Raw genomic sequence first — 23,282 nt, 5'->3', positions numbered from 1 at the left:
GAACCATTTCTTAAAAGGTAATTTTTTATTGACGCTAGTATATCCATTTTCACTTCAAATTAACTAACTAATAAATGAATGTTCGATCCGTAATATAGAAATAAAATTTTGGAACTAAAAACTACGGAAATACTTTAAAAAATATCTAAACATGAAAAACATCTTTATGAAGCTGAAGTTTTCCGATAAAATAGCAAAAGCAGGGAATATTTCTGCAAATATTATTTAAACTGCACCATAAAACAGCAAATCATCAAAACAACATTCATATCTTCCGCATTTATTAATAAGTTTACACACACAATTTCAATAAAAAAAAAACAAAGGCAGCAAATGCAGCAATTCCCAACAAACTATACAGATGGATTAATTTCCAATGAACAGCTCATTTCGGGGACTTTTGAAATCAGTCTTTTCATTCTCGATAAAATGATAGTATTATCACAAAAACAATCGTCTGCAGTAAAAGGTGCGACGATTCGTACAGCATCAAATACAGTAATTGATCCGTCATTATTGCTTTTCACTCGAATTTGGTTCTGTTCCAACCATTCAATCAATCTTTTTCGTCTAAAAATTGGTGTATAGATCAGGTGATCGAATTTCCCTTAGATGGAGTAGTTAAGTGCACAGACAAGAAATTACATGAACTGAATCAAATATTTGATGGCTGAAAATTTTCAGAAAGTATGCGTCACTTTTCATCACCAACGTTACTGTACAACACATCTTCCCAAATAATTAAAGGAAAGACAAATCCTCAAAATACAAGAAATAAAAATGCAAGAGATTAGTTGGGACAAAGAAGGCTGAATATAATTAAAGAGGCTGATGAAACCAATTTAAAGCCTTATAAAAGACTGGATGATGAAAGGAATTGCACTGAACTTCGAAATCTATAAAAAATACCTCTCCGCAACTTGTTGTTTGGATGATTGCGGTGCACCTCTCAACAACTTTCCAAGCCAACATTCCAGTTCCGGCGTTTTTTTAATGCATCCATCCGGTAAATGGTCATCATCCAATTTTCTCAAATGTTTTATCGAAGCACCAGGAACAACTCTCACTGTCTTTGGTTCTTAAATATACAATATTATGCGCAAAATAATCTACAAATAACTACATTTCATAATTAAATCTACCACATTTCCTACAGATATTACGAAAGATATTCGTTATAAGAATTCATTCATCAGTAGCATTAACTTAATCAGAATTAAGCAACCGACATTAAAGGCCATACCTGCGTTACATGCGAAAGCAATAATTACAACTGAGTGAGTGATCGGATCAAACGTGAATATATTCCCACACACAGTTTTATTATTGACCAAATCGACAGCTACCGGTTGACCACATAAAAGGTACATTGAGGACACAGATAAATTCAATACTGATGATGTACACGCTTCTTCCATATTATCATGGTTCATTTCCCGTAAGTGAATTGAAATGTGTGTTAAACGACTGGAAAGAGAATCACGTCGAAATTTCGTAAACTTGATTATTGTATCACTATTAACTTTGTATATATATATTTACAATACATGAATCAAGAAAAGCATAATCAAATTGTTTGGTCATAACCACTATATTCAGAAAATAATCAAATTTCAATGAAAACTAAATGATGCAATAATGTAAGCCGAGACATCTGACTTTAAGTCCCACAGTTTTAGAAAAAAGTAAAACACGTCATAAAACGTATTAAAATCACTTGGAAAAAAAGAAATTTTAGAACAGCTGTGACATCTATGAAACACTAGATAATATAAAGCAGTAAAGAAAAATTAATTGCGATGAAAATACTGAGACAGTGAAAATATACACTGCAAATCTTCAACGAAAACTCCAAAAAACATACTTTCCAGAACTTTGTTCGACCTATCGAAGCTTGTTATGGCCCAATCAATTAACATATGCCAATTAATTAATTCGTTTTTCTTTTCGCTAGACTTAGACAGGAAATTGAGATTGTAAACAACTATCCAGTAGCAATCAGTGCGTAACCGCTGCAAACCTTTTCCATTCAATCAATTTCTGCATTCTCACATTACAGGAACTAATAATGAAAAACATGAAAACTAGAAATGGAATACTTAAAATGCCCACTTGAAGACAACGACGACAACATGTGATGGAACAACACGGAAAGAAATAGACGCTACGAAATTGTTCATCCCTCTTCCACTTTACTAAAACGCAGACCAATCGCTGCATGACAATGATGACTTTTTGAATATTTCTGGTGAGACCAGTATGAAAACCTTCTGTTTCGAGTACGACTTTACTAGAAATTGGTACATGGGATTATATTTGGCAAAGAATTGAAGTGGTAAAATAGTAGTATTAATAATTAGCATAAAGTTCAAATATTAGTATTTTGTTAGAAAACTCGATTATTTATGATTAACTGTGTAAATATTCCATTTTGTTGCAGAACTTATTAACTAAATAATCTTTGTGTTAACATTGTGTTTGACGAAGAAATTAGCATAAGTGGGAAAATAGTACTGATAATCAGCATAACTTATGTTACTATAATATATTATATTTTCTTTTCGTACATCACCAGTATCTTAACATTGATAATAATATGATAATATCTGATTAGTTATATTATCTACAATGCATTAATGTTTTTTTTTTCCAAATATCTTTTCAATGCTTAATTGTAATATTATTTGGACTAAATTTTTGCAATGTTTACGAAATTTTTGTTTCTTTTGTTTTTATAAAAGCATTAAAAGGAAATTGAAAAAAATCTCGTAATTTATAATTCCTGAAAAAAATGTTTCAAGTCATTAAAGTGAAGAATGCATCACATTTGAAATTTTCAAAAAGTTGTAAATTGAATTTTTGGTTTTGTTTGGTCGATGATTTTAACAGCGCTCCAAAGTATTTTTTGATAATTAAATAAAATGGATGATGAATATCATTTTTCATTCACTGATATTATTATCTCTTAAAAAGTAAATTATATGACCTCAGTTAAGCTGATGTGCCACAAATTTACAATGAATTAAATTCAGTGAAAAAAAAAAAAAAAAATAAACTCTTTGACAAACAAAATGAACTTATATTACGGTGTTATTGTTGGGCGGTAATGTCCATTTGATTTGCACAAAATTTCAGAATTTCCTTCATATTTATTGATATTAAATGATAACCTCATATATATTTTTTTCTGGGTATGTCATTCAAAAAAAAAAAAAAAGGAAAACAATAAAGCAGAATTGTTTGCATGATTTTTTAGTCTTTCGTACTAACAAACTATCCAAATTCTATCATTTTATAATAATATTGTTAATCATCTAATTTAATAACAATCCTTGAATCAAGAATTTTAAATGAATTATTTTGATGAGTAAATAGATTTGAGTAATTAGTTACAAAGAAATTTAGATTGATTTTTTCCTTTTTTCTTTTTTAAGAATCAATGTAATTTTTTCTTTTACAATACGCCCTGTTCCATTTTTAAAACTGATTATGTATGACAAGTTATTATTGAGATAAGGGCATTTGATGTGCAAAATTGAAATGAAAATTTGTCAACAAACTAACTAACTAACGTTTGTTGACAAATTTTTTTTTCTTTTTTTATTGGTGAGAAAAAGGAATGGAATTATTTGTCATCGCACATTTAATTGTAGGAAAGAAAAAAAATATAAGGGAAAGATTGTAATTGGTATTATCAGTAATTTTTCGTTGACACCTGTTATAATGATAATGGTTAAAAGATTATAAATGAAAGTTATATCTTTACAGTTAAGCTTAACAATTTTTAATATTTAATCAAAAAGAAAAGAAAAGTATTATAAGATGTAAATTTTTGCTAATATAATCCCAAATTGTTACAAAATGTTTACCAAAAATAAAAAAAAATGAATAAAGCGGAAGGCATAGAAAACTGAAAGAAAGGGAAAAAAGTTTTTTATTAATATGACGACAATATTATAATATTTACAAAGTATTATAATGATGAGAAGCTTATAAGTAAAAGTTACATCTTTACATTCAGATTTTAATATTTGACACTTAAACTATTACAAATGATTATTGTCAAAGGAAGAGAACAAAATTGGGTTTCTTCATATGATATGACAACATATTAATATCATTGTTATCAGTAATTTCTTTAGTATAAAAAGGCAATGAAGTAATAGCTAAAAAGTATTATCAAAAAAATGATAGCAATGAAAAGTTACTTCATCCTTCTTCATCTCATCATTTTATCATCGTTTTTTATAATCATTCAGCCTTTTTTGGTGATAAATGATACAAAGTAAGTATAATTGTAATTTCTACTACTTTTAAACAAAATAATCAGTTTACTAAATATAAGAATATTTTTTAATGATTAATCATTAAAAAATTTTTTTGCTTAAAGTTGTAATCTAAAAAAAGTTTAAGTTTTTAACAATTCATATAGTCTTAATTATTGCTTAAAATAGAAATAAGCAAGTGGTAGGTTGTAAATTTTTGACATTTTCAATTTTGTTCGTATATATATATATATATATGTTTAAGAAAATGAAATTAAATTACGTGATAAATAGTAAATTACATTTGAAACAAAAATAATTTTTTTATTTTAGATATATCAAATTGATGGAAAAAAAATTAGGCAGTAAGCGTCTAATAAAACAATATGCTAGCTACAGACTTTATAAGCGAAAATATAGTAAGTTTAATAAATATAAAATTTTTAAAATTAGAAAATGTATTAATATTTTTCTTTTTCCTTAGAGGTTAATATTTCTCATACATTAATTAATCTTAACATTGCATATAATTAATATAATCTATTAAAGATAAGCGTGATGAAGAAATAAATTTGGAACATCGTCGATTTATGACATATCTTAAAAATGTGAAAGAAATTGAAAAACATAATGAACGTTATGAACGTAATGAAGAAACGTACGAATTAGCTATCAATCATTTAGCTGATATGGTAAATTTGATTACAAATATTAATTATTATTCCTTTATTATCATTTTTTAGTAATTAATATAGCATTAATTCTCATTTGAAATAGAAAGAAGAATGAGATAGATTATCACTTTTTGAAATTTTTAATTTCATTCAAATATATTCGTATAAAGATCACTTTGTAAGCATTAAATTATACATTATTTACTTATTATATCATTTAGTTTCATTCAATTATATCCATATATTTTTATTATAAAAAATTATTATATTATTATAGATATAATACAAGCAAGTTAAAAAGTATTAATTTAAGAGAGTAATACATAATGAGAGCATTAAATTTTAATTATGTATTTAATTTAAGAATAAATATGAAAAGGGATAACTGATTTTTATATACTTCTTGCTTTATCCATTTGTTTTGTAATTCTTTTTCACCTTCTTGAACAAAATTAATGTAATTTGTAAAATCTGAAGCTTCCTGAAGAATTTCGTAAACTTCACGGCTTTCAATCAAGAAAGATAACTTCAAAAAATAACTTCAAAAATACTATTCGCATGAAAATTAATGGACCACTACCAAAAAGTATTGATTGGCGTACTTCAGGTGCTGTAACCAAAGTAAAAGATCAGGTACGTAGAATTTACTGATTAAAAAAATAATTAGCATTTTTTTAACAAAGAAAAAAAAAATGCCGACAATTCCTGGAAAAATCTTTTAGCTTTTAAAAGCTAAAAAATGGAAGAAAAAAGTTGAGAAAAAAAAGTATTACATTTCTCTTTTATTTATTCTAATTAAATTATTTATTTTTAAAGGGTTACTGTGGAAGCTGTTGGACATTTAGCGCAGTGGGCGCATTAGAAGGACAACATTTTTTACAAACAGGTAAATTGGTTGAACTTTCGATGCAAAATCTTCTTGACTGTAGCGATGACACTTACGGTAATTATGGATGCGATGGTGGTCTAATGATGGAAGTTAGTTAATTTCTTCAATGTTATTTCATTTTATTCAAATATTTTTTAATTAGACTTTTCTCTTCCAATGCTATTTTATTCTTTACATCAATTATAAAACAATTGAATGGCATATTTGGCATATTTGTGTAATTTAAAAAAAAAAAAAAGAAAAAATTGGCTTTAAAAGAGTGTAAATAAAAAACGATAGATAAATTTTAAAAAATAATGCGTCACTCAAATGAGCATCATTTCCATACATTTTAATTATTATTGAAACTTTTATTTTAGGCTTTTGAATATGTAGTAAAAAATGATGGGATTGATACGGAGAAATCATATCCTTATCAGGGTTATCAAAATACCTGTCGTTACTCAAATTCAACCCGCGGTACAACAGCTTATGCCGGTAAATTATTACCGGAAGGTGATGAATTACAATTGCAAGCAGCGATTGCAACTATTGGACCAATATCTGTCGCCGTTGATGCAAAACTTATGAAATTTTACAGAAGAGGTAGGGAATATATGATAGAATATGTCAGAAATACATATTTCAATTATTTCTTTTTTTTTTTTTTTCTCAAATAAAATTATATTTTAAGCACAAATTATGTAAACAAAATTATTTATTAACAAATTATACGAATAAAAAAAAATACAAATAAAATTATATAAGATTATATTTAAAATTATCATTCAGAAAAGAAAAGAAAAATCAAAAAAATTCCAACTAATTTGCATGTATGTATCATTTAAGATAATCCATATTAATAAGTTTTAGATTCAATCGTTTTAAGTTTACTTTTTGATAAAAGATTTATAACGATAAACAATTTAGGTATTTTTTCAACCTCGAAATGCACAACAAGAATGGGCCATGCTTTACTTGCTGTTGGCTATGGAACGGAAGAAGTGAAACTTCAAAATGGAACCAAAAAATCAGTTGACTATTGGCTTCTTAAGAATAGGTCTGTTATTTGTGAAAAATAATGTTAATTGGCATTTAGTCAAATATATAATTCTTTTTTCTTATACGATTTTGGAAATTTCAGTTGGAGTAAACGTTGGGGAATCGGTGGATATCTTAAATTAGCTCGAAACCAGGAAAATATGTGCGGAATAGGATTTTATGCCTGTTATCCATTAGTACCATCTGATATCATTTAATCAGCAAATTTAATTATGATAAATTGATGTGTGCTTTATATTCCGTATAAAATTATAAAATAAGGGCATTGCACTATTTCCTTTTTGTCTTTTTTAAAATAAGACATTAGATATGAAGATTTTTTGAATATCAATCAATTGTAATATTTTGAAGAAACGGTTTCTCTTGAAAATATTTAAAGACAAAAAAAGCATGCATGCATGCATGCACGAATTCGTGCAACATATATTTCTAACATAATTTTTTCTACAGAAATGAAAACAAAAAAAAAAAAGGAAAAAGAACATATACTATAAATGATCATACATTTCTTGTCAACAGTAATAGGAGTTGTAAAACTTTTCTTCCTTTCAGCGACTTCATGATAACAAGACATCAAAACAAATATTTGCAGTCATTTTAAAGTGAAATTTTGTAGTGAAATGAATAATCAGATATGATGTTCACCTTAAAGCAAGAAATATAAAAAAAAAAAATTCTCTTTCAACTATTGCTATATGGGCAATAAAATGTGAAAGACTAGAATTACAAAATTTCATGTGTTATCATAACTGATAATAGTTGAAAAGTTTAGTTGATATCATATGATAAATTACTTCTATAAATTCAATTAATAATAAAATTTCAATTTTTGGAACAATGGTTACAACATTAATCCATTTCATTAATGATTTGTAATATTCACAATAAACAAATGGACAAGTTTTGCAAAGTAGCAACAAAAATAAAACGAAAATTGGCAATAATACACAATGTAATTGAAATTTAAACTTGAAATCAAGTCAGAAATTTATTCCAAAAGGAAAATTTTAAAAACAAAAGGAGACTAAAACAATGCTATTTTTTGATCAATTTCATCGATCTGCAAATGTAAGTTTTCCAACTTCAAGAATTGCTACATCTGCCTTAATTATCCGAACGATAACTTCATTCAAAGCAAAGGAATATTTGGACAACATTTTTTCCTGAAAAATTCATCATATTTTTCATTATTTAAGTAAATCAAAAAAAAAAAAAGTTAAATCTTTTTAAAAGTATCATCCAAAAAACTCGCAAGTGAACATTTTAAAACGAAAAAAAGAAGTCGACAGAAAGACGACTGCAAAATGTATTTGTACTTTTTTAGGAAATTTGTTTTCAAACTTTAATATTTAATGCAATTTATTTAATCAATATAACGATACTGAAATAATTTTGCAGAATTTTTCCTTTGAAATAATGAATATACAGAAAAATGAGATGCAAAAAAGAAAAAAAAATTTTTTTGATATAAAGCGATTACTGAGGTTTGATGAATAAAAAAAAAAAAAATGTTCAATTTAAATTTTATTGAACACCTTATGACAGTATTTTCTTAAACTACTTTTCTTTAAATGAATAAAGTTTAAATCAGCTTTGAACAATGGAATATAGTAGTAGACCTGAATTGATGCAGTCAAAGCCTTTTTCTGATCGCTAGAGATACCTTTTCTGTAATTTCGAGCAGCTTTCAGCGGACTCTCTGGTACATCAACAAGAAAAAAATTCTGGAATGACTGTCATTTCAGGAAATGTCCTCAAATGTAATATTTGTTATGCAAAGAAATCCAAAATTTTGGAAAATGAATAATTTTATATTAACTAGAATTTCTTCCTATGTGTTTACATGAATTCCTTGAAAACAGTAATTGGAGAACAACGTTTTAAGTAAATTTTAATTGTTAATTACGGTCGCTTGCAATAAAAAATTAAGTCAAAATATTAATTATTACCAATAGTTGAATCGGCAACAGAAAATAATACTTTTTGCTTTGAACATCCTAAAGATAAATGACTCTGATATAAGTGCAATTCAGATTCCACTTTAAATTATTTCATTCAACTTGCTTGCTCAGTTAGAAGGAACATGATTTGTTCTTGAAACTAATGTTAATTCAAAATTTCTACATTTCTTATGAAACAAAGATTTTTTCCGCCAAAAAAAAAAAAATATGTAATTTTTTAAAAATTTTTCATTATATGTTGGGACAGTGATGTCAGCTTGAACGATAAACCTCATAAATTCATTTATCAATGATATGAAAGCGAACAATGTGTTAAAGGAATAAATACAAAAATGACGACTTCACATCAATTTTTTCAACTAAGCTATTACCACTTCTAAATAATATGCTCACAGTTCTTTCCTACTCTCTCTCTTTTTAAGATTTTTTTTCTTTAATTCAAATTCAAATGTCATACCCCAGTACGTGGTATCCCACTGAAAAGGAAGTAGCACTGAAGGAATAAATGAGAGTCAGTAATTCCACCTGAAATAAATGTTTAAAAGTTTCTGCACTTATTAGTATATAGAGAACACATGGAAACAGTACACGATAATAGTTATAGAATAGTAATTCATTTAAATTAGAACAATACTTTCAGAATTCTTTAACATATAGCTAAAATAAATATCAAAAATTAAAGATAGCACTGGAAAAATTGGCGTACGTTTAAAGCAAACTGGACATAATGGCGTCATATCAAAATTTTTAGCTGATGTTGTGCACCACAGATTACATCTATGACATATCAATACAAACAATATCTTCGTCTTTTCATTGTACGAGAAAGTAACTTGCCAACTGAAAATTTTTTAAAAGATGAACCAAATATTTTTTCATATCTATGAAATTAATAAAATTACATAACCCTTTTAGTACTCTTTAATATATTACACTTTATATTATTATTTAAATACGCAAAATGATATCTCTAGGAAAAAAAAAAACATGCTTACGACAAAAAATTACAAATGATTATTTAATAAAATGCATTCAATACTCCCACTACACGATAAATATAATCAATTTTAACAACTATGTAGACATTTTTAAAAACCAGTTAATTGAATTAGTTCATTAAACTCAACAACAAATTTGATTAACGATATAATAAAAAGAAAAAAAAATAATAAAAAAAAAAAATAAAAAAAAAAAAAAAAACAAACAGAACCTTGAAAACTTCAAAATTGTTCCAGGCAATAAATTGCACAACAAATTCCATGCATAATCATCACTTGAATTTTCATCCCCTATCACTTTTAAATCTTTGTTATCCGATTGTTTATCTTCGCCAGTTGTTTCCTGAACAGACTAAAATAGATTAAAATTGAAAAAAAAAAAAATCATTAAGCATAAAATGTATGAAAAAAATGGCATAATTAAAAAATGAAGACAAATATCAGTGCAGTAGATAGAATGCTATTGTAATCATTTTATAGAATCACCTGAGCTACATAGAATTTATATGGAGAGAAATGCAAAAGACGATTAGCACAACATAAGACAAAAAGTGGATTTCATCAACTATCGTATAACTTTCAACAAAAATTATTATTGGTATTCAAAATTTCGGTGCCGTATAATTCTGAATGTGAAAGAGATGAAAAACACTGAAGAAGGATAAGAAACAATATCATAGTGTTTATACTCTTACAATGATTTTATATAAACCACTTACATTTGTTAGCTTCAAAATTATTCCGTCGTCGTATACTCCCTCCATATATGTCAGCAAGAAATTCTTAAGTATGGTATTCCGTTGGTTACGTGATAACTTCGTGAAATTTACGAAGAGATCTTCAAAACATTTTAATTAATACTTTTTAGCACTAATATTTGTGATTTAAATGGTTTCGAACTATTAAGGAACAAGTTAAAAAAAAAAAAGTAATTAACAATTCGATTAAGTTCCAACAGTTTGCTACAATACGAAATGGAGTGCGTCATAACCGAAAGAATAAAGTTTATTTCGATAATTTGTTATTTAGTTTTCAATCAACCAATACACTATGCTATTCCATTATCAGTTCTAATAATTGAAACGGTGATAGCATCACGCATGCTAATAAAATTCATTTCATATGTGTTAAATACAATGGAACCTATTAATCCTAGTTAAGTAGAAATGAAAAAAAAAATTGTTAACTATTATTAAAAAGAAATAACTATTTACCTTTATTATATCTAAAAAGACGTTTAAGAGTTTGTTGAACAATGAATTGCACTGCCGTCGTTGCTAAATGAAACGGTCGCTGAAGTTGCGCATTCTTATTCTCTTTTTTTTTGCAAGCATAAGCATAAATCCATGCTAACTGTAAAGCGTGAATTTGTCGCATTCGTTCTCCAGCCCAATATTTCCACAGTTCTCTTTGTTCATTCTCAAAATCATTCAATTCGTCAAGTGATGGTGTTGGAATGACTTGCTAAAAACTTTTGTTTCTAAAAAATCAATAAATAAAAATAATAGTAGCAATAATTACTGACAATAATAGTAATAATAACAATAATGGCAGCAATAACAACAATAATAATAATAATAAAAACAATAATAGTAGTAAAAGAAATTGAAATGCCAACATTGAAATAACTTTTCATAATTTGAAATTGAAATCAAGACTTATATTAATTTGAACCTGAAAAATTAAATGAAAAATACCCTAATTATATATATATAAGACATAAAAATAAATTTAGTAAACGGCAAGAATTACCTGTAAGCTCGTATATGGATGTTGTTCTATGTCTTCGACATTTCTTCTATCTTCAGTATCAATTTGTGTATTGAAGTCATCAATATTACTAAAAATTGCTTTGCCGTTACATAGAAAAAATCTTCATTAAATATTTACCATATTTTTCATATTTTTCGCTAATGTAGAAATATGGCTCAAAAAGAATTTCTTTTTTGAACTTTACTTAAAAGAAGAGAAAAAAAATCGTTAAATTGAACTGATTAACACTAAAAAGGAGCTAACAGTCTTAGACATATTTACAAGACAAATCTCTAAGTTTGATAATAAACAATTAACCAACCGCAAAAGGTCACGCTTCAAATTGCTATTAGCGTCAAGAATGACAATTGACCTATTGTAATGTTGACCACCATTATGCATTACTAGAGTAACATTATCCTTTGAGTAGTATAAATGAGTGTTGATAAGCAGTAGGACATCACCACACTATCAATATGCAACAATAAAAAAGTAGAAAATTATTTGTCAGAATTTCAATTTTCATAAAAAAAAAAAAAAAAATTATCACCGAACATTACAAGTATACTTCATTATTTGCTCATAAACAAAATTCTCTCGGTATAAATTTAAGAAACTTTTGTGATTACTTAAGCAACAACACATCAAAGACTTTATAATTAAAGTTAATCATATGAAGATAGTGAAAAAAAAATGCTGATTAATAATTTAAGGTAAAACCAATCTACTTATTATTCTGTTTTGTTTATTCGTTGAAATCATGCATAAATAAACACTTTAATTTGTTACCTTTACACTATTTCGAGCGAAATTAGCATGCTCTTCATATAACACTATATCACAACAATAGTCTATCGGTATCATTTCCATTTTTTCATCTTGATATATTACTTCGGTAATCACATCATCATTAAACATAAATATTTTCCTTCAATCATTTTAATTTTATAACAACTTAACTATGCATATGATTGAATAATGTATGTAAATTAAAGTGGCAAGAATGATTGAATAATAATATATATAAATTAAAATTCCAACTTCATAATCTGATAATAAAATTCAGTAATGTAACATTTGAATGATTCTCTATAGCAAATGTAACTATTATATTATTAACAAATACTATGTATTTAATATTTTAGTTTTCGTATTTCTATAAAAAATTTGTTATCAATGGAATAATACTTTGATGGTAAAGTGGTATCCCAACAACGCAATATCACACAGTTTCGATCATCAATAAATAGAGATACTGCCTGAAAATAAATAAATTACCAAAAGATGTGTACGATTAAAATGTTTGCATTTTAATACGAGATAAGATGGAGAAGAATAATGCAATATTTATATTCCTCTTGTCGTAAAAAACGATACATTTCAACTGCATTCAAATTCTAATACTTTTGACAAATGTCTGATAACTCATTGTCCAAATGCGAAATTCGCATTTATAACTAATCTATGTGTAGATCATTTAAGCCATTATGCTAATTCCTTTTTCTCACACAATAAAAAACTCTTTGTTAGCAATCTTTGTTTCACATCAGTTAAATGCCCTCTGCCAAATATCTGGTCAGTTCAGTTTCTCTTTATAAACCAACCACCTCCATTACAGTTATTCGTTCTACATTTTGGAGTGGTTTTTGATATCATTTTAATGTTTTATAATTATATCATATCTTTCGTTACTCGTTGTTATAATGTTGATTTGTTGGTTTAATTACCCAAGTTTGAGGCAAAATAAAATATCTGGCAGTCAATACATTCTACGACACCTCTGTTTGTCATTCTTTTTTTTTTCCAGCAGTTTAAAGGATGAACAAAAGTTATTTTTAAATATTAAAACTGTCAGTAAAAATTACCTGGACGACAATATCACCATAACCACCCAAAACAAGCTCATTCAAGCGAAGAACGTTCACATTTTTAATTATTTCATTTATTTCCCCCTCATTGATATGTCCTAAATTTGAATTCAGCGGTGCTATTGGTATTGTCATCAGTTGGTTACTTACTGATAACATCCGCAACGAACTTATCTGAAACAAAGGCATCTCTATTTCTTTATCTTCTCTATTGCTACCTTCAACAGTACATCATTTGATTGACGGATTTAAATGTAATTCAAAATATTATTAAAATTTATATGATATTTTTACTTTTATAGATCAATTCAAAAGAGTCTTGGATCTTATCGAAGAAACCGAAATGTTTTTTTTACAAATTATGTCGAAATAAAAAGGTACTTTTGTACTGTGAAAATATCTTGGAATGACTAAATAACTTTAAGATATAGAAGTTTAAATTATAAAGATTACTTCATCCGGAGTATACCTTAATTAATTTCGATTTGATAATTAAGCTTATATTTAATAGTTAAATTATTATAAACAACTATTCTTTCACATACTTCTCTCCGTTCAGTTAGCATCATCTGTCATACAAAAGAATTACGCTTTATTGTTTAGCTATATAAAGGGTCAGAAATGCTTCTTCTTCTTCTTGATCACTTCCAAAAATTAGTCCATTTGAATTTAGCTTATATTTTATCAAATCATTATCAAACAGTAATCTCAATTAATTCCACAATTTTTCTCAATGAAAACAAACTAACAATCGGTTCTATTCTTAATCTTTAAGAAATGTCTTATAATGTCAATTAATAAAACATTTACCAAATATTTCTTTGCGCTGAACAACAGTGATTTTAAAATTATCAAACCAACCATCTCTTCGTAATTTGATACTAAAGTAAACGTTGCTGATGACTGATAGACAGGAGCAAAAGTATCGCCAAGCTCTCCACTGAAGAGAAGAACAGCAAAACCGGTCACTTTAAGCTTTCCATAGACAACTAACTTTCCATCTGTATTTTTTTTGATCTGAAATAGATTTAAAGATAATGAGCACTGATAAAATTCTCTAATGATAACTAGTTCACATCAGAAGTACCATTAGAACTATTTATCCTTTTAGTACCTAATATTGATTCAATAATAGCATAATTGTAGAGAACTAGGTATTTCCGAGAAAGTATTGAACGATGACAAATGAAAATAAAAATATAAAATAAACATTGCAAAACTATCCCACTTTAAAAGTTATGGAAACAGAATTACGGAGAAATAAGGAATTAAAAAATATTCAAAATGAATAAGATCAAAAACAATATTAAGAAATAAAATATCCCAAAGTTAATTTAATTCATATTAATTAATAAGATCGATAAATGCAGCACTTTTGCACGATGCATTCGAATGATTTGACCATTTTGTATCTGATCCGAGAAACCTTCTACTGAATCACTATAAATGACACAAGTTGTACTGATATCCGAGCTACGATCACGTAATTCCAATTGCGTAATAACAGGAGCTGAACGAATAAAAATAAAAATTCTTAATTAATTTTCATCAATAAAACTGTTGTAATTACGACAAATAATTTAATTATAACTATAATTGCAAAGCTTTTTTCTTTTCTTTTGTCTTACACATTTCAAAATAAATAATGAAAATATAAACGATCTTACTATCTTCTGACGCGCTTGTTGGTTGTGAACGTATTTTCACATCGACTACAAGTGCATATATGTTAACCTACAACAAACAGTTTAAATATTTCTTTCTTCAAATATTAAAACGATAAAGACTTTTAAATATATCCCTTTAAACTTATATATTCGTTTTCACTTAAATTCATATATTCATTTAAATTTATATGTTCACTTTTATTTATATAATTACTAACAAATACTTTTGTTCCTTATCATACAATTTATGTTATATTTCAGATAAAAGTCTCTGATATGATCAATTATAACAGCTTAACAATCAACCATTGATCGACCGCATAAATAAAACAATTTCTGGATTACTTTACAACACTTTAGAAATTCTTTTAGACATAAAATTCTTCATTCTTCTTTTTTGGTTGAACAATAAATGAAAATGTACTTATAAGCATTCTTTTATCACTAATCACTTATCATTTTATTTTCCTATTAATCATTTGACTATTTCTGCATCAAGCACTGTTGAAAATTATGTCGTCATAAAATTTACCTTGAAATTCTCGTTAGTTGTATCTGATAATTCATCCAACTCCGCAAGTGAAACATACTTGTATTGTTTCATGTTTGTAAAGACCTAAAAAAATTAAGGCATAATTTTCTACTCATTTAATTCTTTCTTTCTTTTCTTTTAAGGAATAAAAGAAAAAAAGAAAGAGAAAAATTATATGACCGGAAAATGATTATTTCCCATACTACATCCATCTGGAGAATAAATTCTCCCGCCATATTGACTATTTCTGCATCATTTTCGAATTTTGCTTCAAATTATTTACCGGAAAACTACTCACCTGCTTGCTCAATGACTTACTTTCAAAGTTTAGTTGCTACTAAAAAAAATGTAATAGCTATCTACAAATAGTTGTGATATCGAAACCAAATCCAAGAGTAACTAACTAGCGTAACTGGTATATTTAAGAGTAATTTAACTAGCATATTTGACAATATCCAAAACTATCACCCTTTCCATATATAGTAAAATGCTAAATGGAATGACCAATCTAGCAACTAAAATCAATCTTCAAATCTCATAATAATTTATCATCGACTACAAATTTTGCTAAGATTGCTAGAATTTTTTTAAAAACTTACTTAAGGAAAGGAAACAGTAACTGGCATAAAACAATAAGTAAAACATGCGAAATCACTCAGAATACACTACATATATGAACAATTTATACTAATTCTTTTAACATCATATGGATATAAAGCACACTTGCATAAATTAAAATATTCAAACTCGTAGAAAATATCACACGTTATCATTACAATAAGTGTACAAATAAGGAAGACATACTTTCAGCATTATCATTACTTATAAATAACAGTTTGAAGTAAATCACTGTGGATATTTTCTGTTATTCATATTGTTGCATCTGCTTAATTAATTGTAGATCTTCAGGCGAAGGCTTATAAATTCTTCCAATAATTACACGATCTTTAAATGTCTAAAAAGTTCCAATTAAATAAGGAAAAGCAAAAATAATTCTAATAAACAGATTATAGCCAACATAAAATTTAACTGACAGAAAATTTGAGTTACTGAATTCGAAATTTATTTATAATTTGAAATGACTAAACCATATTTCATATTGCATTCACACAGTGAAATAAGTTAACTAGAATATTCGATACACTTGTCTGATAATGACTATTCTAATAATGTATCTAGTACTACTTTATTTCGTATCATATCATCAAATAGTTGTCAGGAGGAAAGATATCACAATTAAGCAATTATGATCATAGACATTAGTTTTCAAAGTAACAAAAAAACAAAAAAAAAAAAAATTAGTTTCCAAAGTAACCTTTGCTAGTAAGAGATAATTTGCAAATATAAGTAGTACGAGAGTAACAATATGTTGCCAATCTGTTGTCAGTATCAGCATCCAAAATTGGATACCAATTAGAATAACTTGAAAAATTACCATTGTACTAGTCAAAGTAATCGGATCACCACCAATTCGCTGAATATAGAAAGAAATTACAAACTTAGATTTTTAATCTATATCGTTTATCAATTTGATAGTAAAATAATTTTTATACACGATCCATCTTATAAATGCTCCGGTAATAACATCTCAAAAAGTTTTATGATATTAAAGAAATTAAAGTATTCTATTTTTAACATTTGTTAGTGATTGAAACTATTTGATCATTGCTATCTGCTGCACAAACAAAAGTTAATTAACAAAGCTTCTACTATACAACTTCTGCATATACAACTGAGATATTATATCGTAAGAACATGACAAAATAAATTTTACCAAAGTTATTTCAATATTCAAATTAACTTTTTTTTGCTTAGCAAAATAAACTCACATAAAAGCGAGAATGATCCGAATCTCCAGGTTCAGCAGCTACACCTAATGTACCAATTTTAGAAACAGCTTTGTAAAGCTGTCCATGATGACGAACAATAGAACCATGTGCATAAAGATCATCATTCTCAGACCAACTGCAAACATTAACCCTAAAGATTTAATTGCTATAATACCATTTTAAAAACTTTCTTGAAATATTTAATTTTGTTCCTATTTTTTTCTACTCCAAAAGAAACTTTCTTTTTAAATATTATTACATTAAATTTTACTACCAAAAAGTGAAAAAAGAAGGAATAAACAATTTTATTTAAAGTCTGCAATGAATTGCTGAAAATTTGGAAGCTATAAATTAATCAATCATCAATCATTATAAAAAACCCTCTAATAATAATAATATATTTACCAATCAATTCTACTTTAAAATCATTTCATTTAATTTATTTACTAATTAGGAACTGATTAATTCTTTTGAATTTAATGATTAGAATAAAAAAAACTAAATAAATTACACACTTACTCTGCAGATGTAGCATTTGTTGTGGTAGAAATCGTTGTTGATGTCAAACTACCATCGCCACCACCAATAACACCACTACTACTACTACTACTACTATTGCTACTACTATTACTACTGCTACAATTAATTCCATTAATATTATTACTATTATAGTAACAATTACTATTACTATTAATTGTAGCTATCGTTAATCGATCTAATCGTTCCCATTTTCCAAGATGTGCTGCACAACGATGTATTAAATCACAGTATTGTAATGGTAGTAAATAGGTTGCATAAAGTGAAAAAGATGTTAAAAATACAACACAAAATAATTCCATAATCCAAAAAATATCAATATACATTAGTTGTGGTAAACCAGATGGTGATCGTTGCTAAAATTATTGCAATTTGAAAATCTATCAAATTGTAATTTTCAAAAATTAATAAGAAATAAAACTATAAAAAGTTACAAACATTATAAATTACTAATTATTAATTTCATGCTTTTTGTTTAAAAAAAAAAAAAGATATATACCATTATCAACCAATTATTTTTAAAAAGACTATTCTTGAGAAAACAAATCCGTATAAATCTATAAATGAAAAAAAAAAAAATGACAATAACAAAATTTTACAGGTGTAAATACACATGGAATAAAAATTGAAAGATATGCCGTTGTTAAGCCAGAAAAGAAGCAATGTTTGATCCGTAGATTAAAATCTTTCATCAAAACAGAAACTTCTTCACGTATTTGTACTGAAAATTTTATAAGTCATTTTATTATTATTATTTTTTTTTTTTGAAAAAAGAAACAAATAAAATTCATAACTTTTATAAATGACATGGAAAAAGAAAAAAAAAAAATCATTACATACGTGGATTAGTGCTACACATATGCACAACACTATCAACATCAATAAGCACTGGTGGAGGCATAATATTACGATAGGTAGCATTTACTTTCGATATTTCTGATAATGATTGTCCATTAAGAATAAACCATAACTTTGTAACACAACAGCGTATTTTATATGATATGGTATCATGGAATAAATAAACGAAGAAAAGAATCCTAGAAATTAATTTGTAATTGAAGATTAAACTGCAAATTATAATACGAATCAAATTAGCTGTTGATATTGGCTGATACTACGGATAACAAAAAAAAAACAAAAAAAAAAATTTAAAACTACCATTGTTTATTTTATTTTATTTTTTTAATAAACTACATTCAAAAAGTGAAAATGCAATTTAAATTTCATTTGAGATGAAATTTATACTTCTAATTGGAATAAAGAGAAAATCATCTCAATATTTCTGTGCAAACTATTAAGAAGGATTTTCAAAAATATTGAAGCATTAAATATATTCACTTTCGTTTAATATTCATTTCCAAAAATTAAAATTGCCATATTATTTATAATTTTTGCTAATGCTTTTTATATATCTAATTCTTCCCATTCAAATTATTTTTTGATATCTATTGATAATTTCTATCAACTCGCTTTTTAAAAAAAGTATATTTCAATTTTAATGACAAACTTACGGATGTCCAAAGTACAGCAATGATTTGAAGGGGAAATCAAAATAAACACGTGAAAAACTGAATAAAAATGATGTAGCAACCATTGTAAACATTGGTGTTTTAACAGCCGCCCACTCAATGATATCCCATAACAAACACTGAGTTTTTGATGCATCTTGTCGAGCATTTGATGCTAATTCGGTTATCTAAACCAAGATTTTATTAAATTAAGTTAAAAAAAACTTACAATTAATTATTTTTATTTCAAAAATTATTAAAGCAAAAGGAAAAAAAGAAAAGAAACAAACAAACAAAGTCATTTGTATTTACCGTTTTCCAAAAGCATTTTGTCACTCGTACACCAAGTAAAAGACCAACACATGATAGCAGATATGGATTAATTAAATGAAATTTCTGAAATAAATAAAATTAAAAGTTAAAAAAAGAATTAATCAAGCAATATGCTCGCACTTTGTATTTTTTCTGTATCATAAATATAATTAGCAATAAGCAACAAGTTTAATTAATTATTAGGAATAAACAAAATAAGTAATAAAACATTTATAAAAAAGTTACCAATGAATAATGCCAATATGATTTTGGTAACCACCACATTGTCTTGTACAAATTGAGATATTGTAAGAAGAGTGCTAATACGGAATAAAGGAATAGCGTACATTCAAAGAATAATTCACCTTGTCCTTGAGGCATTTCTGGCCAAATTGGATGAATTTGGGCTCTACCATATACTTCATTTCTGCAAATGAATTCTTATCATTTACTTATATTTAAATAGATAAGAAGTTATTATTACTGATAATAATTAACGAGAAGCTTGAAAAACTTTACGGTAAACAAACTGTAGAAATTTAATTGATATTTTATTTACTTATAAACTGTAATGCAAATCTAATTATAATTTTAGTACTGGTGGTATTAGCTTCTTTCTAAAAACTTTTATTATCAAAGATGAATCCAGCTAAAATTCTCCATCAATTCATATTCTCTTACAAAGCTAAGTTATCTAGCATATCTCGTAAAATTTATTCTCTAATTTATTTAACTGAACGTTTAAATTAAATGAAAATAGTCCATACCTTTTTCTAGCATCGACGCGTGCAAGAGTACTAGGCGTAGATGACGTAGCAGAAGCAAAAGATCTACTAGCATGGTGACGATTACGTAATGTTGAACGACCAACCATATTTCTTAGTTCGTCAAAATTTCATTAAACTTTTTCAAATATCTTTCTTCCTTCAATACGAATTCATTCATTTAACAGTAATGGCACTATTCTGACGAAAATCTTAATAAATGTTATCACCTTCAATATACTCAAATATTGGAATTGTAAAATCAATAATTTTAATAAAATATCAAAAATTTTTGAATTGAAATGAAATGCAAAAAATATTAATTCGAGAATTACCAGAAAATCTATGAGCTAGTACCACGCATTTTTCAGCACTTCTTACATACCTTTTCACGAATAAAAAAATATGATAATTAACGTATATGTACGCTGAACACTTCTCTTTCCTTCAATTTGTTAAATTTAAATATTATAAAATCTAGCAACATAACAAAAGAAAATCTCACGTAGGTACGAAACCCAACCACGCAGAAAAAACCATCCTCACGTTTCTCTGTGAAACATTAAAGTTTGTCCCACCGAAAACAAAATTTAAATTTCGTCCGAGAGAAAATTTAGATGTTTAAATAAGGTAGTAAAGATTCCCACTGCTAGCATTTTTGATGTAAAATATAGAAATGTACAAGAATTTATGGATATATCTTATTCCATGCAAATTATCAAAAATTCCAACTTTTTCTCGCAATAATGTTTTTTCTTTTTTCTTATTTCTTTGTTGAGTCTTTATTTTAATGGTATAATTTTTATAAATTGCTTTAACAATTATAATTTAGACGAAGAAAAACAAATCACGTAATCACAAACTTAATTTGGTAAAAAATTATCAAATTTTTTTCTATTCTTTTTTTGCAAAAAAAGTTTACTACGAGAATCCCTACACAAATGACAACAAATTTATACATATGTCACAATTGCGCACAAAAATGATGCGGAAAAAGAAAGCTTCCAATCATATGCACAGATCATAAATTTCAAAAAAAAAATTATACATACGAAACGTTCAAAGTAATATCATGAAAGAAACATTTTTTTTTAACTGAAAGTTCCTAAAAAAAAAAAAACTGAAATTAAGAAAAATCGATGAGTAAATGAAATCGACGTAGCATACACAGTAAACAATAATAATATAGTAAAATTGAGCGCACTAAAAAATTTTCGAATTTCTTTTGTTTTTTATTTTTCCTATTCAACGCAAAAGATATTTGTCAAAAAGTTAAAATTAAAAAAAAAATTCCAATGAAAAAATAAAGGGTGAGAAATTTCATCCTTTCAAATAAGTAAAAATTTAAAATATACAAAATTAAATGATTGTTAATTTTAAGAAATCAAAATAGCTTAACAATCAAAATTGAAAACCACAATATTTTTTGTACTTATTTTTTAACATAATTTATTCCTTAGGAAATAATTTGGAATTTTATGAAATTAATATTGATAATAAAATGAAAACATGATAATAAAATGAAATATCATATCATACTGCAATCACAGGAATTGCAACAATTGTAATTAAAAGAATTAGAAAAGTAGTCAAAATTATAATATTACACAAATTATCTCAAAAATTCACACTTTAATATTATATTTCCTGAATAACATAACCTAGATGAAATTCAAACATTATCGATCACTGATACCATTATCGCTTTCATAATGATAAAATCAGTTTAGAATGACATATCACATGTGATTGTTAAATATCTAATCAATAAATGATGCATATTTTCAAAAAAGTATAAGTAATATAATAAACATGGAAATATTCTTATTAAGCGTAAACAATAGAGGCAGAAAACAGCGACAACTGAAAAAAATATTGCTGTGCAAATTTTGAAAGAAATTGAATTAAAAAAGAATAAATCCAAATTAAAAGTTAATTTTTCAAATATTCATGATGAAACAAATAATTGCTAGTAGCTATTTATCCCAAAAATTACTTTCAACCACTTATTCTAAATCATTTTTTGCACAACATTTTAATCTATATGTTATCAAAAATTAATCAAATATTCTTCGTTTATCTTTCTATGCAATAACCTCATCACTTCAAAAATTTCAAAGCGAATTCAATTTCAAATTGAAATTTCCAGTATTTTATAAGTCGTACTAATATTGATTTCACATTTCTCCTCATAATTTACATTAAAATGTTTAAAAGAATTCAGATCTAAATATTAACAATAATTCGAAATCTATTAAGAATATTAAAATTTATGTAATTAAAAAAACCTTTTTTTATATTACAGAAGAATAATTTTTGAGGTTGAAACCAATGAAAGAGGGAAAAGAAAATAGCAATTTTGTAGTAGAAACTAATATTGTATAGACTGGAAGTAAATCAAGAGGCAATATTATTATCATACAATTTTTTTAGGTAATATATCAATAAATGAGCAATGTAAAATTATATAAACATTATTTCACAAAACTGATATACAGAATTTTATATTATTCCTAATGTAATATTTTTATTCAAATTCTAAATTCATTGAAATTTTTTCCAAAACAAAAAAATCGATTTTTGAGAATAAATCATTTGAAAATTTCTATCCTTAAAATATTCATTTTCCCACCCAAAACTTTTTATTTTTTTTAAAACAAATAAAAAATGCAGAAAGATTTATCT

At 26.2% G+C, this 23,282-nt stretch overlaps 6 protein-coding genes across 6 annotated transcripts, besides 2 other annotated features; 1 reads left to right on the top strand and 5 right to left on the bottom strand.

The window, feature by feature from the left end:
• Positions 1 to 353: 353 nt before the first annotated feature.
• Positions 354 to 1,418, bottom strand: Bm1006 (Uncharacterized protein; the record flags this gene model as incomplete). Its single annotated transcript, XM_001895184.2, has 3 exons — positions 354 to 570; positions 910 to 1,078; positions 1,244 to 1,418. 3 exons carry the CDS (start codon positions 1,416 to 1,418, stop codon positions 354 to 356), a joined length of 561 nt encoding a protein of 186 aa, XP_001895219.2.
• A 41-nt stretch (positions 1,419 to 1,459) lies between these two features.
• Positions 1,460 to 1,467: a sequence feature (Short protein (BM_BM1005, VIO95959.1) was converted to a misc_feature.).
• Positions 1,460 to 2,220, bottom strand: Bm1005 (Uncharacterized protein; the record flags this gene model as incomplete). The annotated part of the gene is made up of 3 exons (XM_043080098.1): positions 1,460 to 1,467; positions 1,865 to 2,012; positions 2,113 to 2,220. 3 exons carry the CDS (start codon positions 2,218 to 2,220, stop codon positions 1,460 to 1,462), a joined length of 264 nt encoding a protein of 87 aa, XP_042936032.1.
• Positions 1,865 to 1,919: a sequence feature (Short protein (BM_BM1005, VIO95959.1) was converted to a misc_feature.).
• A 1,967-nt stretch (positions 2,221 to 4,187) lies between the features above and the next one.
• On the top strand, positions 4,188 to 7,066 carry Bma-cpl-1.1 (Papain family cysteine protease containing protein; the record flags this gene model as incomplete). The annotated part of the gene is made up of 8 exons (XM_043080097.1): positions 4,188 to 4,285; positions 4,599 to 4,684; positions 4,815 to 4,957; positions 5,417 to 5,572; positions 5,756 to 5,917; positions 6,188 to 6,413; positions 6,738 to 6,867; positions 6,952 to 7,066. 8 exons carry the CDS (start codon positions 4,188 to 4,190, stop codon positions 7,064 to 7,066), a joined length of 1,116 nt encoding a protein of 371 aa, XP_042936031.1.
• Positions 7,067 to 7,921: 855 nt separating this feature from the next.
• On the bottom strand, positions 7,922 to 15,719 carry Bm17637 (Uncharacterized protein; the record flags this gene model as incomplete). The annotated part of the gene is made up of 17 exons (XM_043080096.1): positions 7,922 to 8,032; positions 8,489 to 8,593; positions 8,819 to 8,866; positions 9,288 to 9,355; positions 9,537 to 9,670; positions 10,041 to 10,171; positions 10,548 to 10,666; positions 11,043 to 11,292; positions 11,581 to 11,668; positions 11,903 to 12,048; positions 12,370 to 12,508; positions 12,769 to 12,839; positions 13,446 to 13,622; positions 14,310 to 14,465; positions 14,822 to 14,958; positions 15,116 to 15,182; positions 15,648 to 15,719. The coding sequence occupies 17 exons, from the start codon at positions 15,717 to 15,719 to the stop codon at positions 7,922 to 7,924; spliced, it is 2,019 nt and encodes a 672-aa protein (XP_042936030.1).
• Positions 15,720 to 16,512: 793 nt separating this feature from the next.
• Positions 16,513 to 20,707, bottom strand: Bm2997 (Uncharacterized protein; the record flags this gene model as incomplete). Its single annotated transcript, XM_043080095.1, has 10 exons — positions 16,513 to 16,602; positions 16,963 to 17,121; positions 17,477 to 17,627; positions 17,996 to 18,369; positions 18,613 to 18,734; positions 18,854 to 19,050; positions 19,525 to 19,709; positions 19,834 to 19,917; positions 20,080 to 20,260; positions 20,601 to 20,707. The coding sequence occupies 10 exons, from the start codon at positions 20,705 to 20,707 to the stop codon at positions 16,513 to 16,515; spliced, it is 1,650 nt and encodes a 549-aa protein (XP_042936029.1).
• Positions 20,708 to 20,731: 24 nt separating this feature from the next.
• Positions 20,732 to 21,137, bottom strand: Bm1004 (Uncharacterized protein; the record flags this gene model as incomplete). Its single annotated transcript, XM_043080094.1, has 3 exons — positions 20,732 to 20,757; positions 20,933 to 21,042; positions 21,103 to 21,137. The coding sequence occupies 3 exons, from the start codon at positions 21,135 to 21,137 to the stop codon at positions 20,732 to 20,734; spliced, it is 171 nt and encodes a 56-aa protein (XP_042936028.1).
• Between the last annotated feature and the right edge of the window lie 2,145 nt (positions 21,138 to 23,282).

The sequence above is a fragment of the Brugia malayi genome (assembly GCF_000002995.4).
Source record: "Brugia malayi strain FR3 genome assembly, contig: Bm_v4_Chr3_scaffold_001, whole genome shotgun sequence".
Lineage (NCBI taxonomy): Eukaryota > Metazoa > Nematoda > Chromadorea > Rhabditida > Onchocercidae > Brugia > Brugia malayi.
This window is presented reverse-complemented; position numbering and strand designations above follow the sequence as displayed.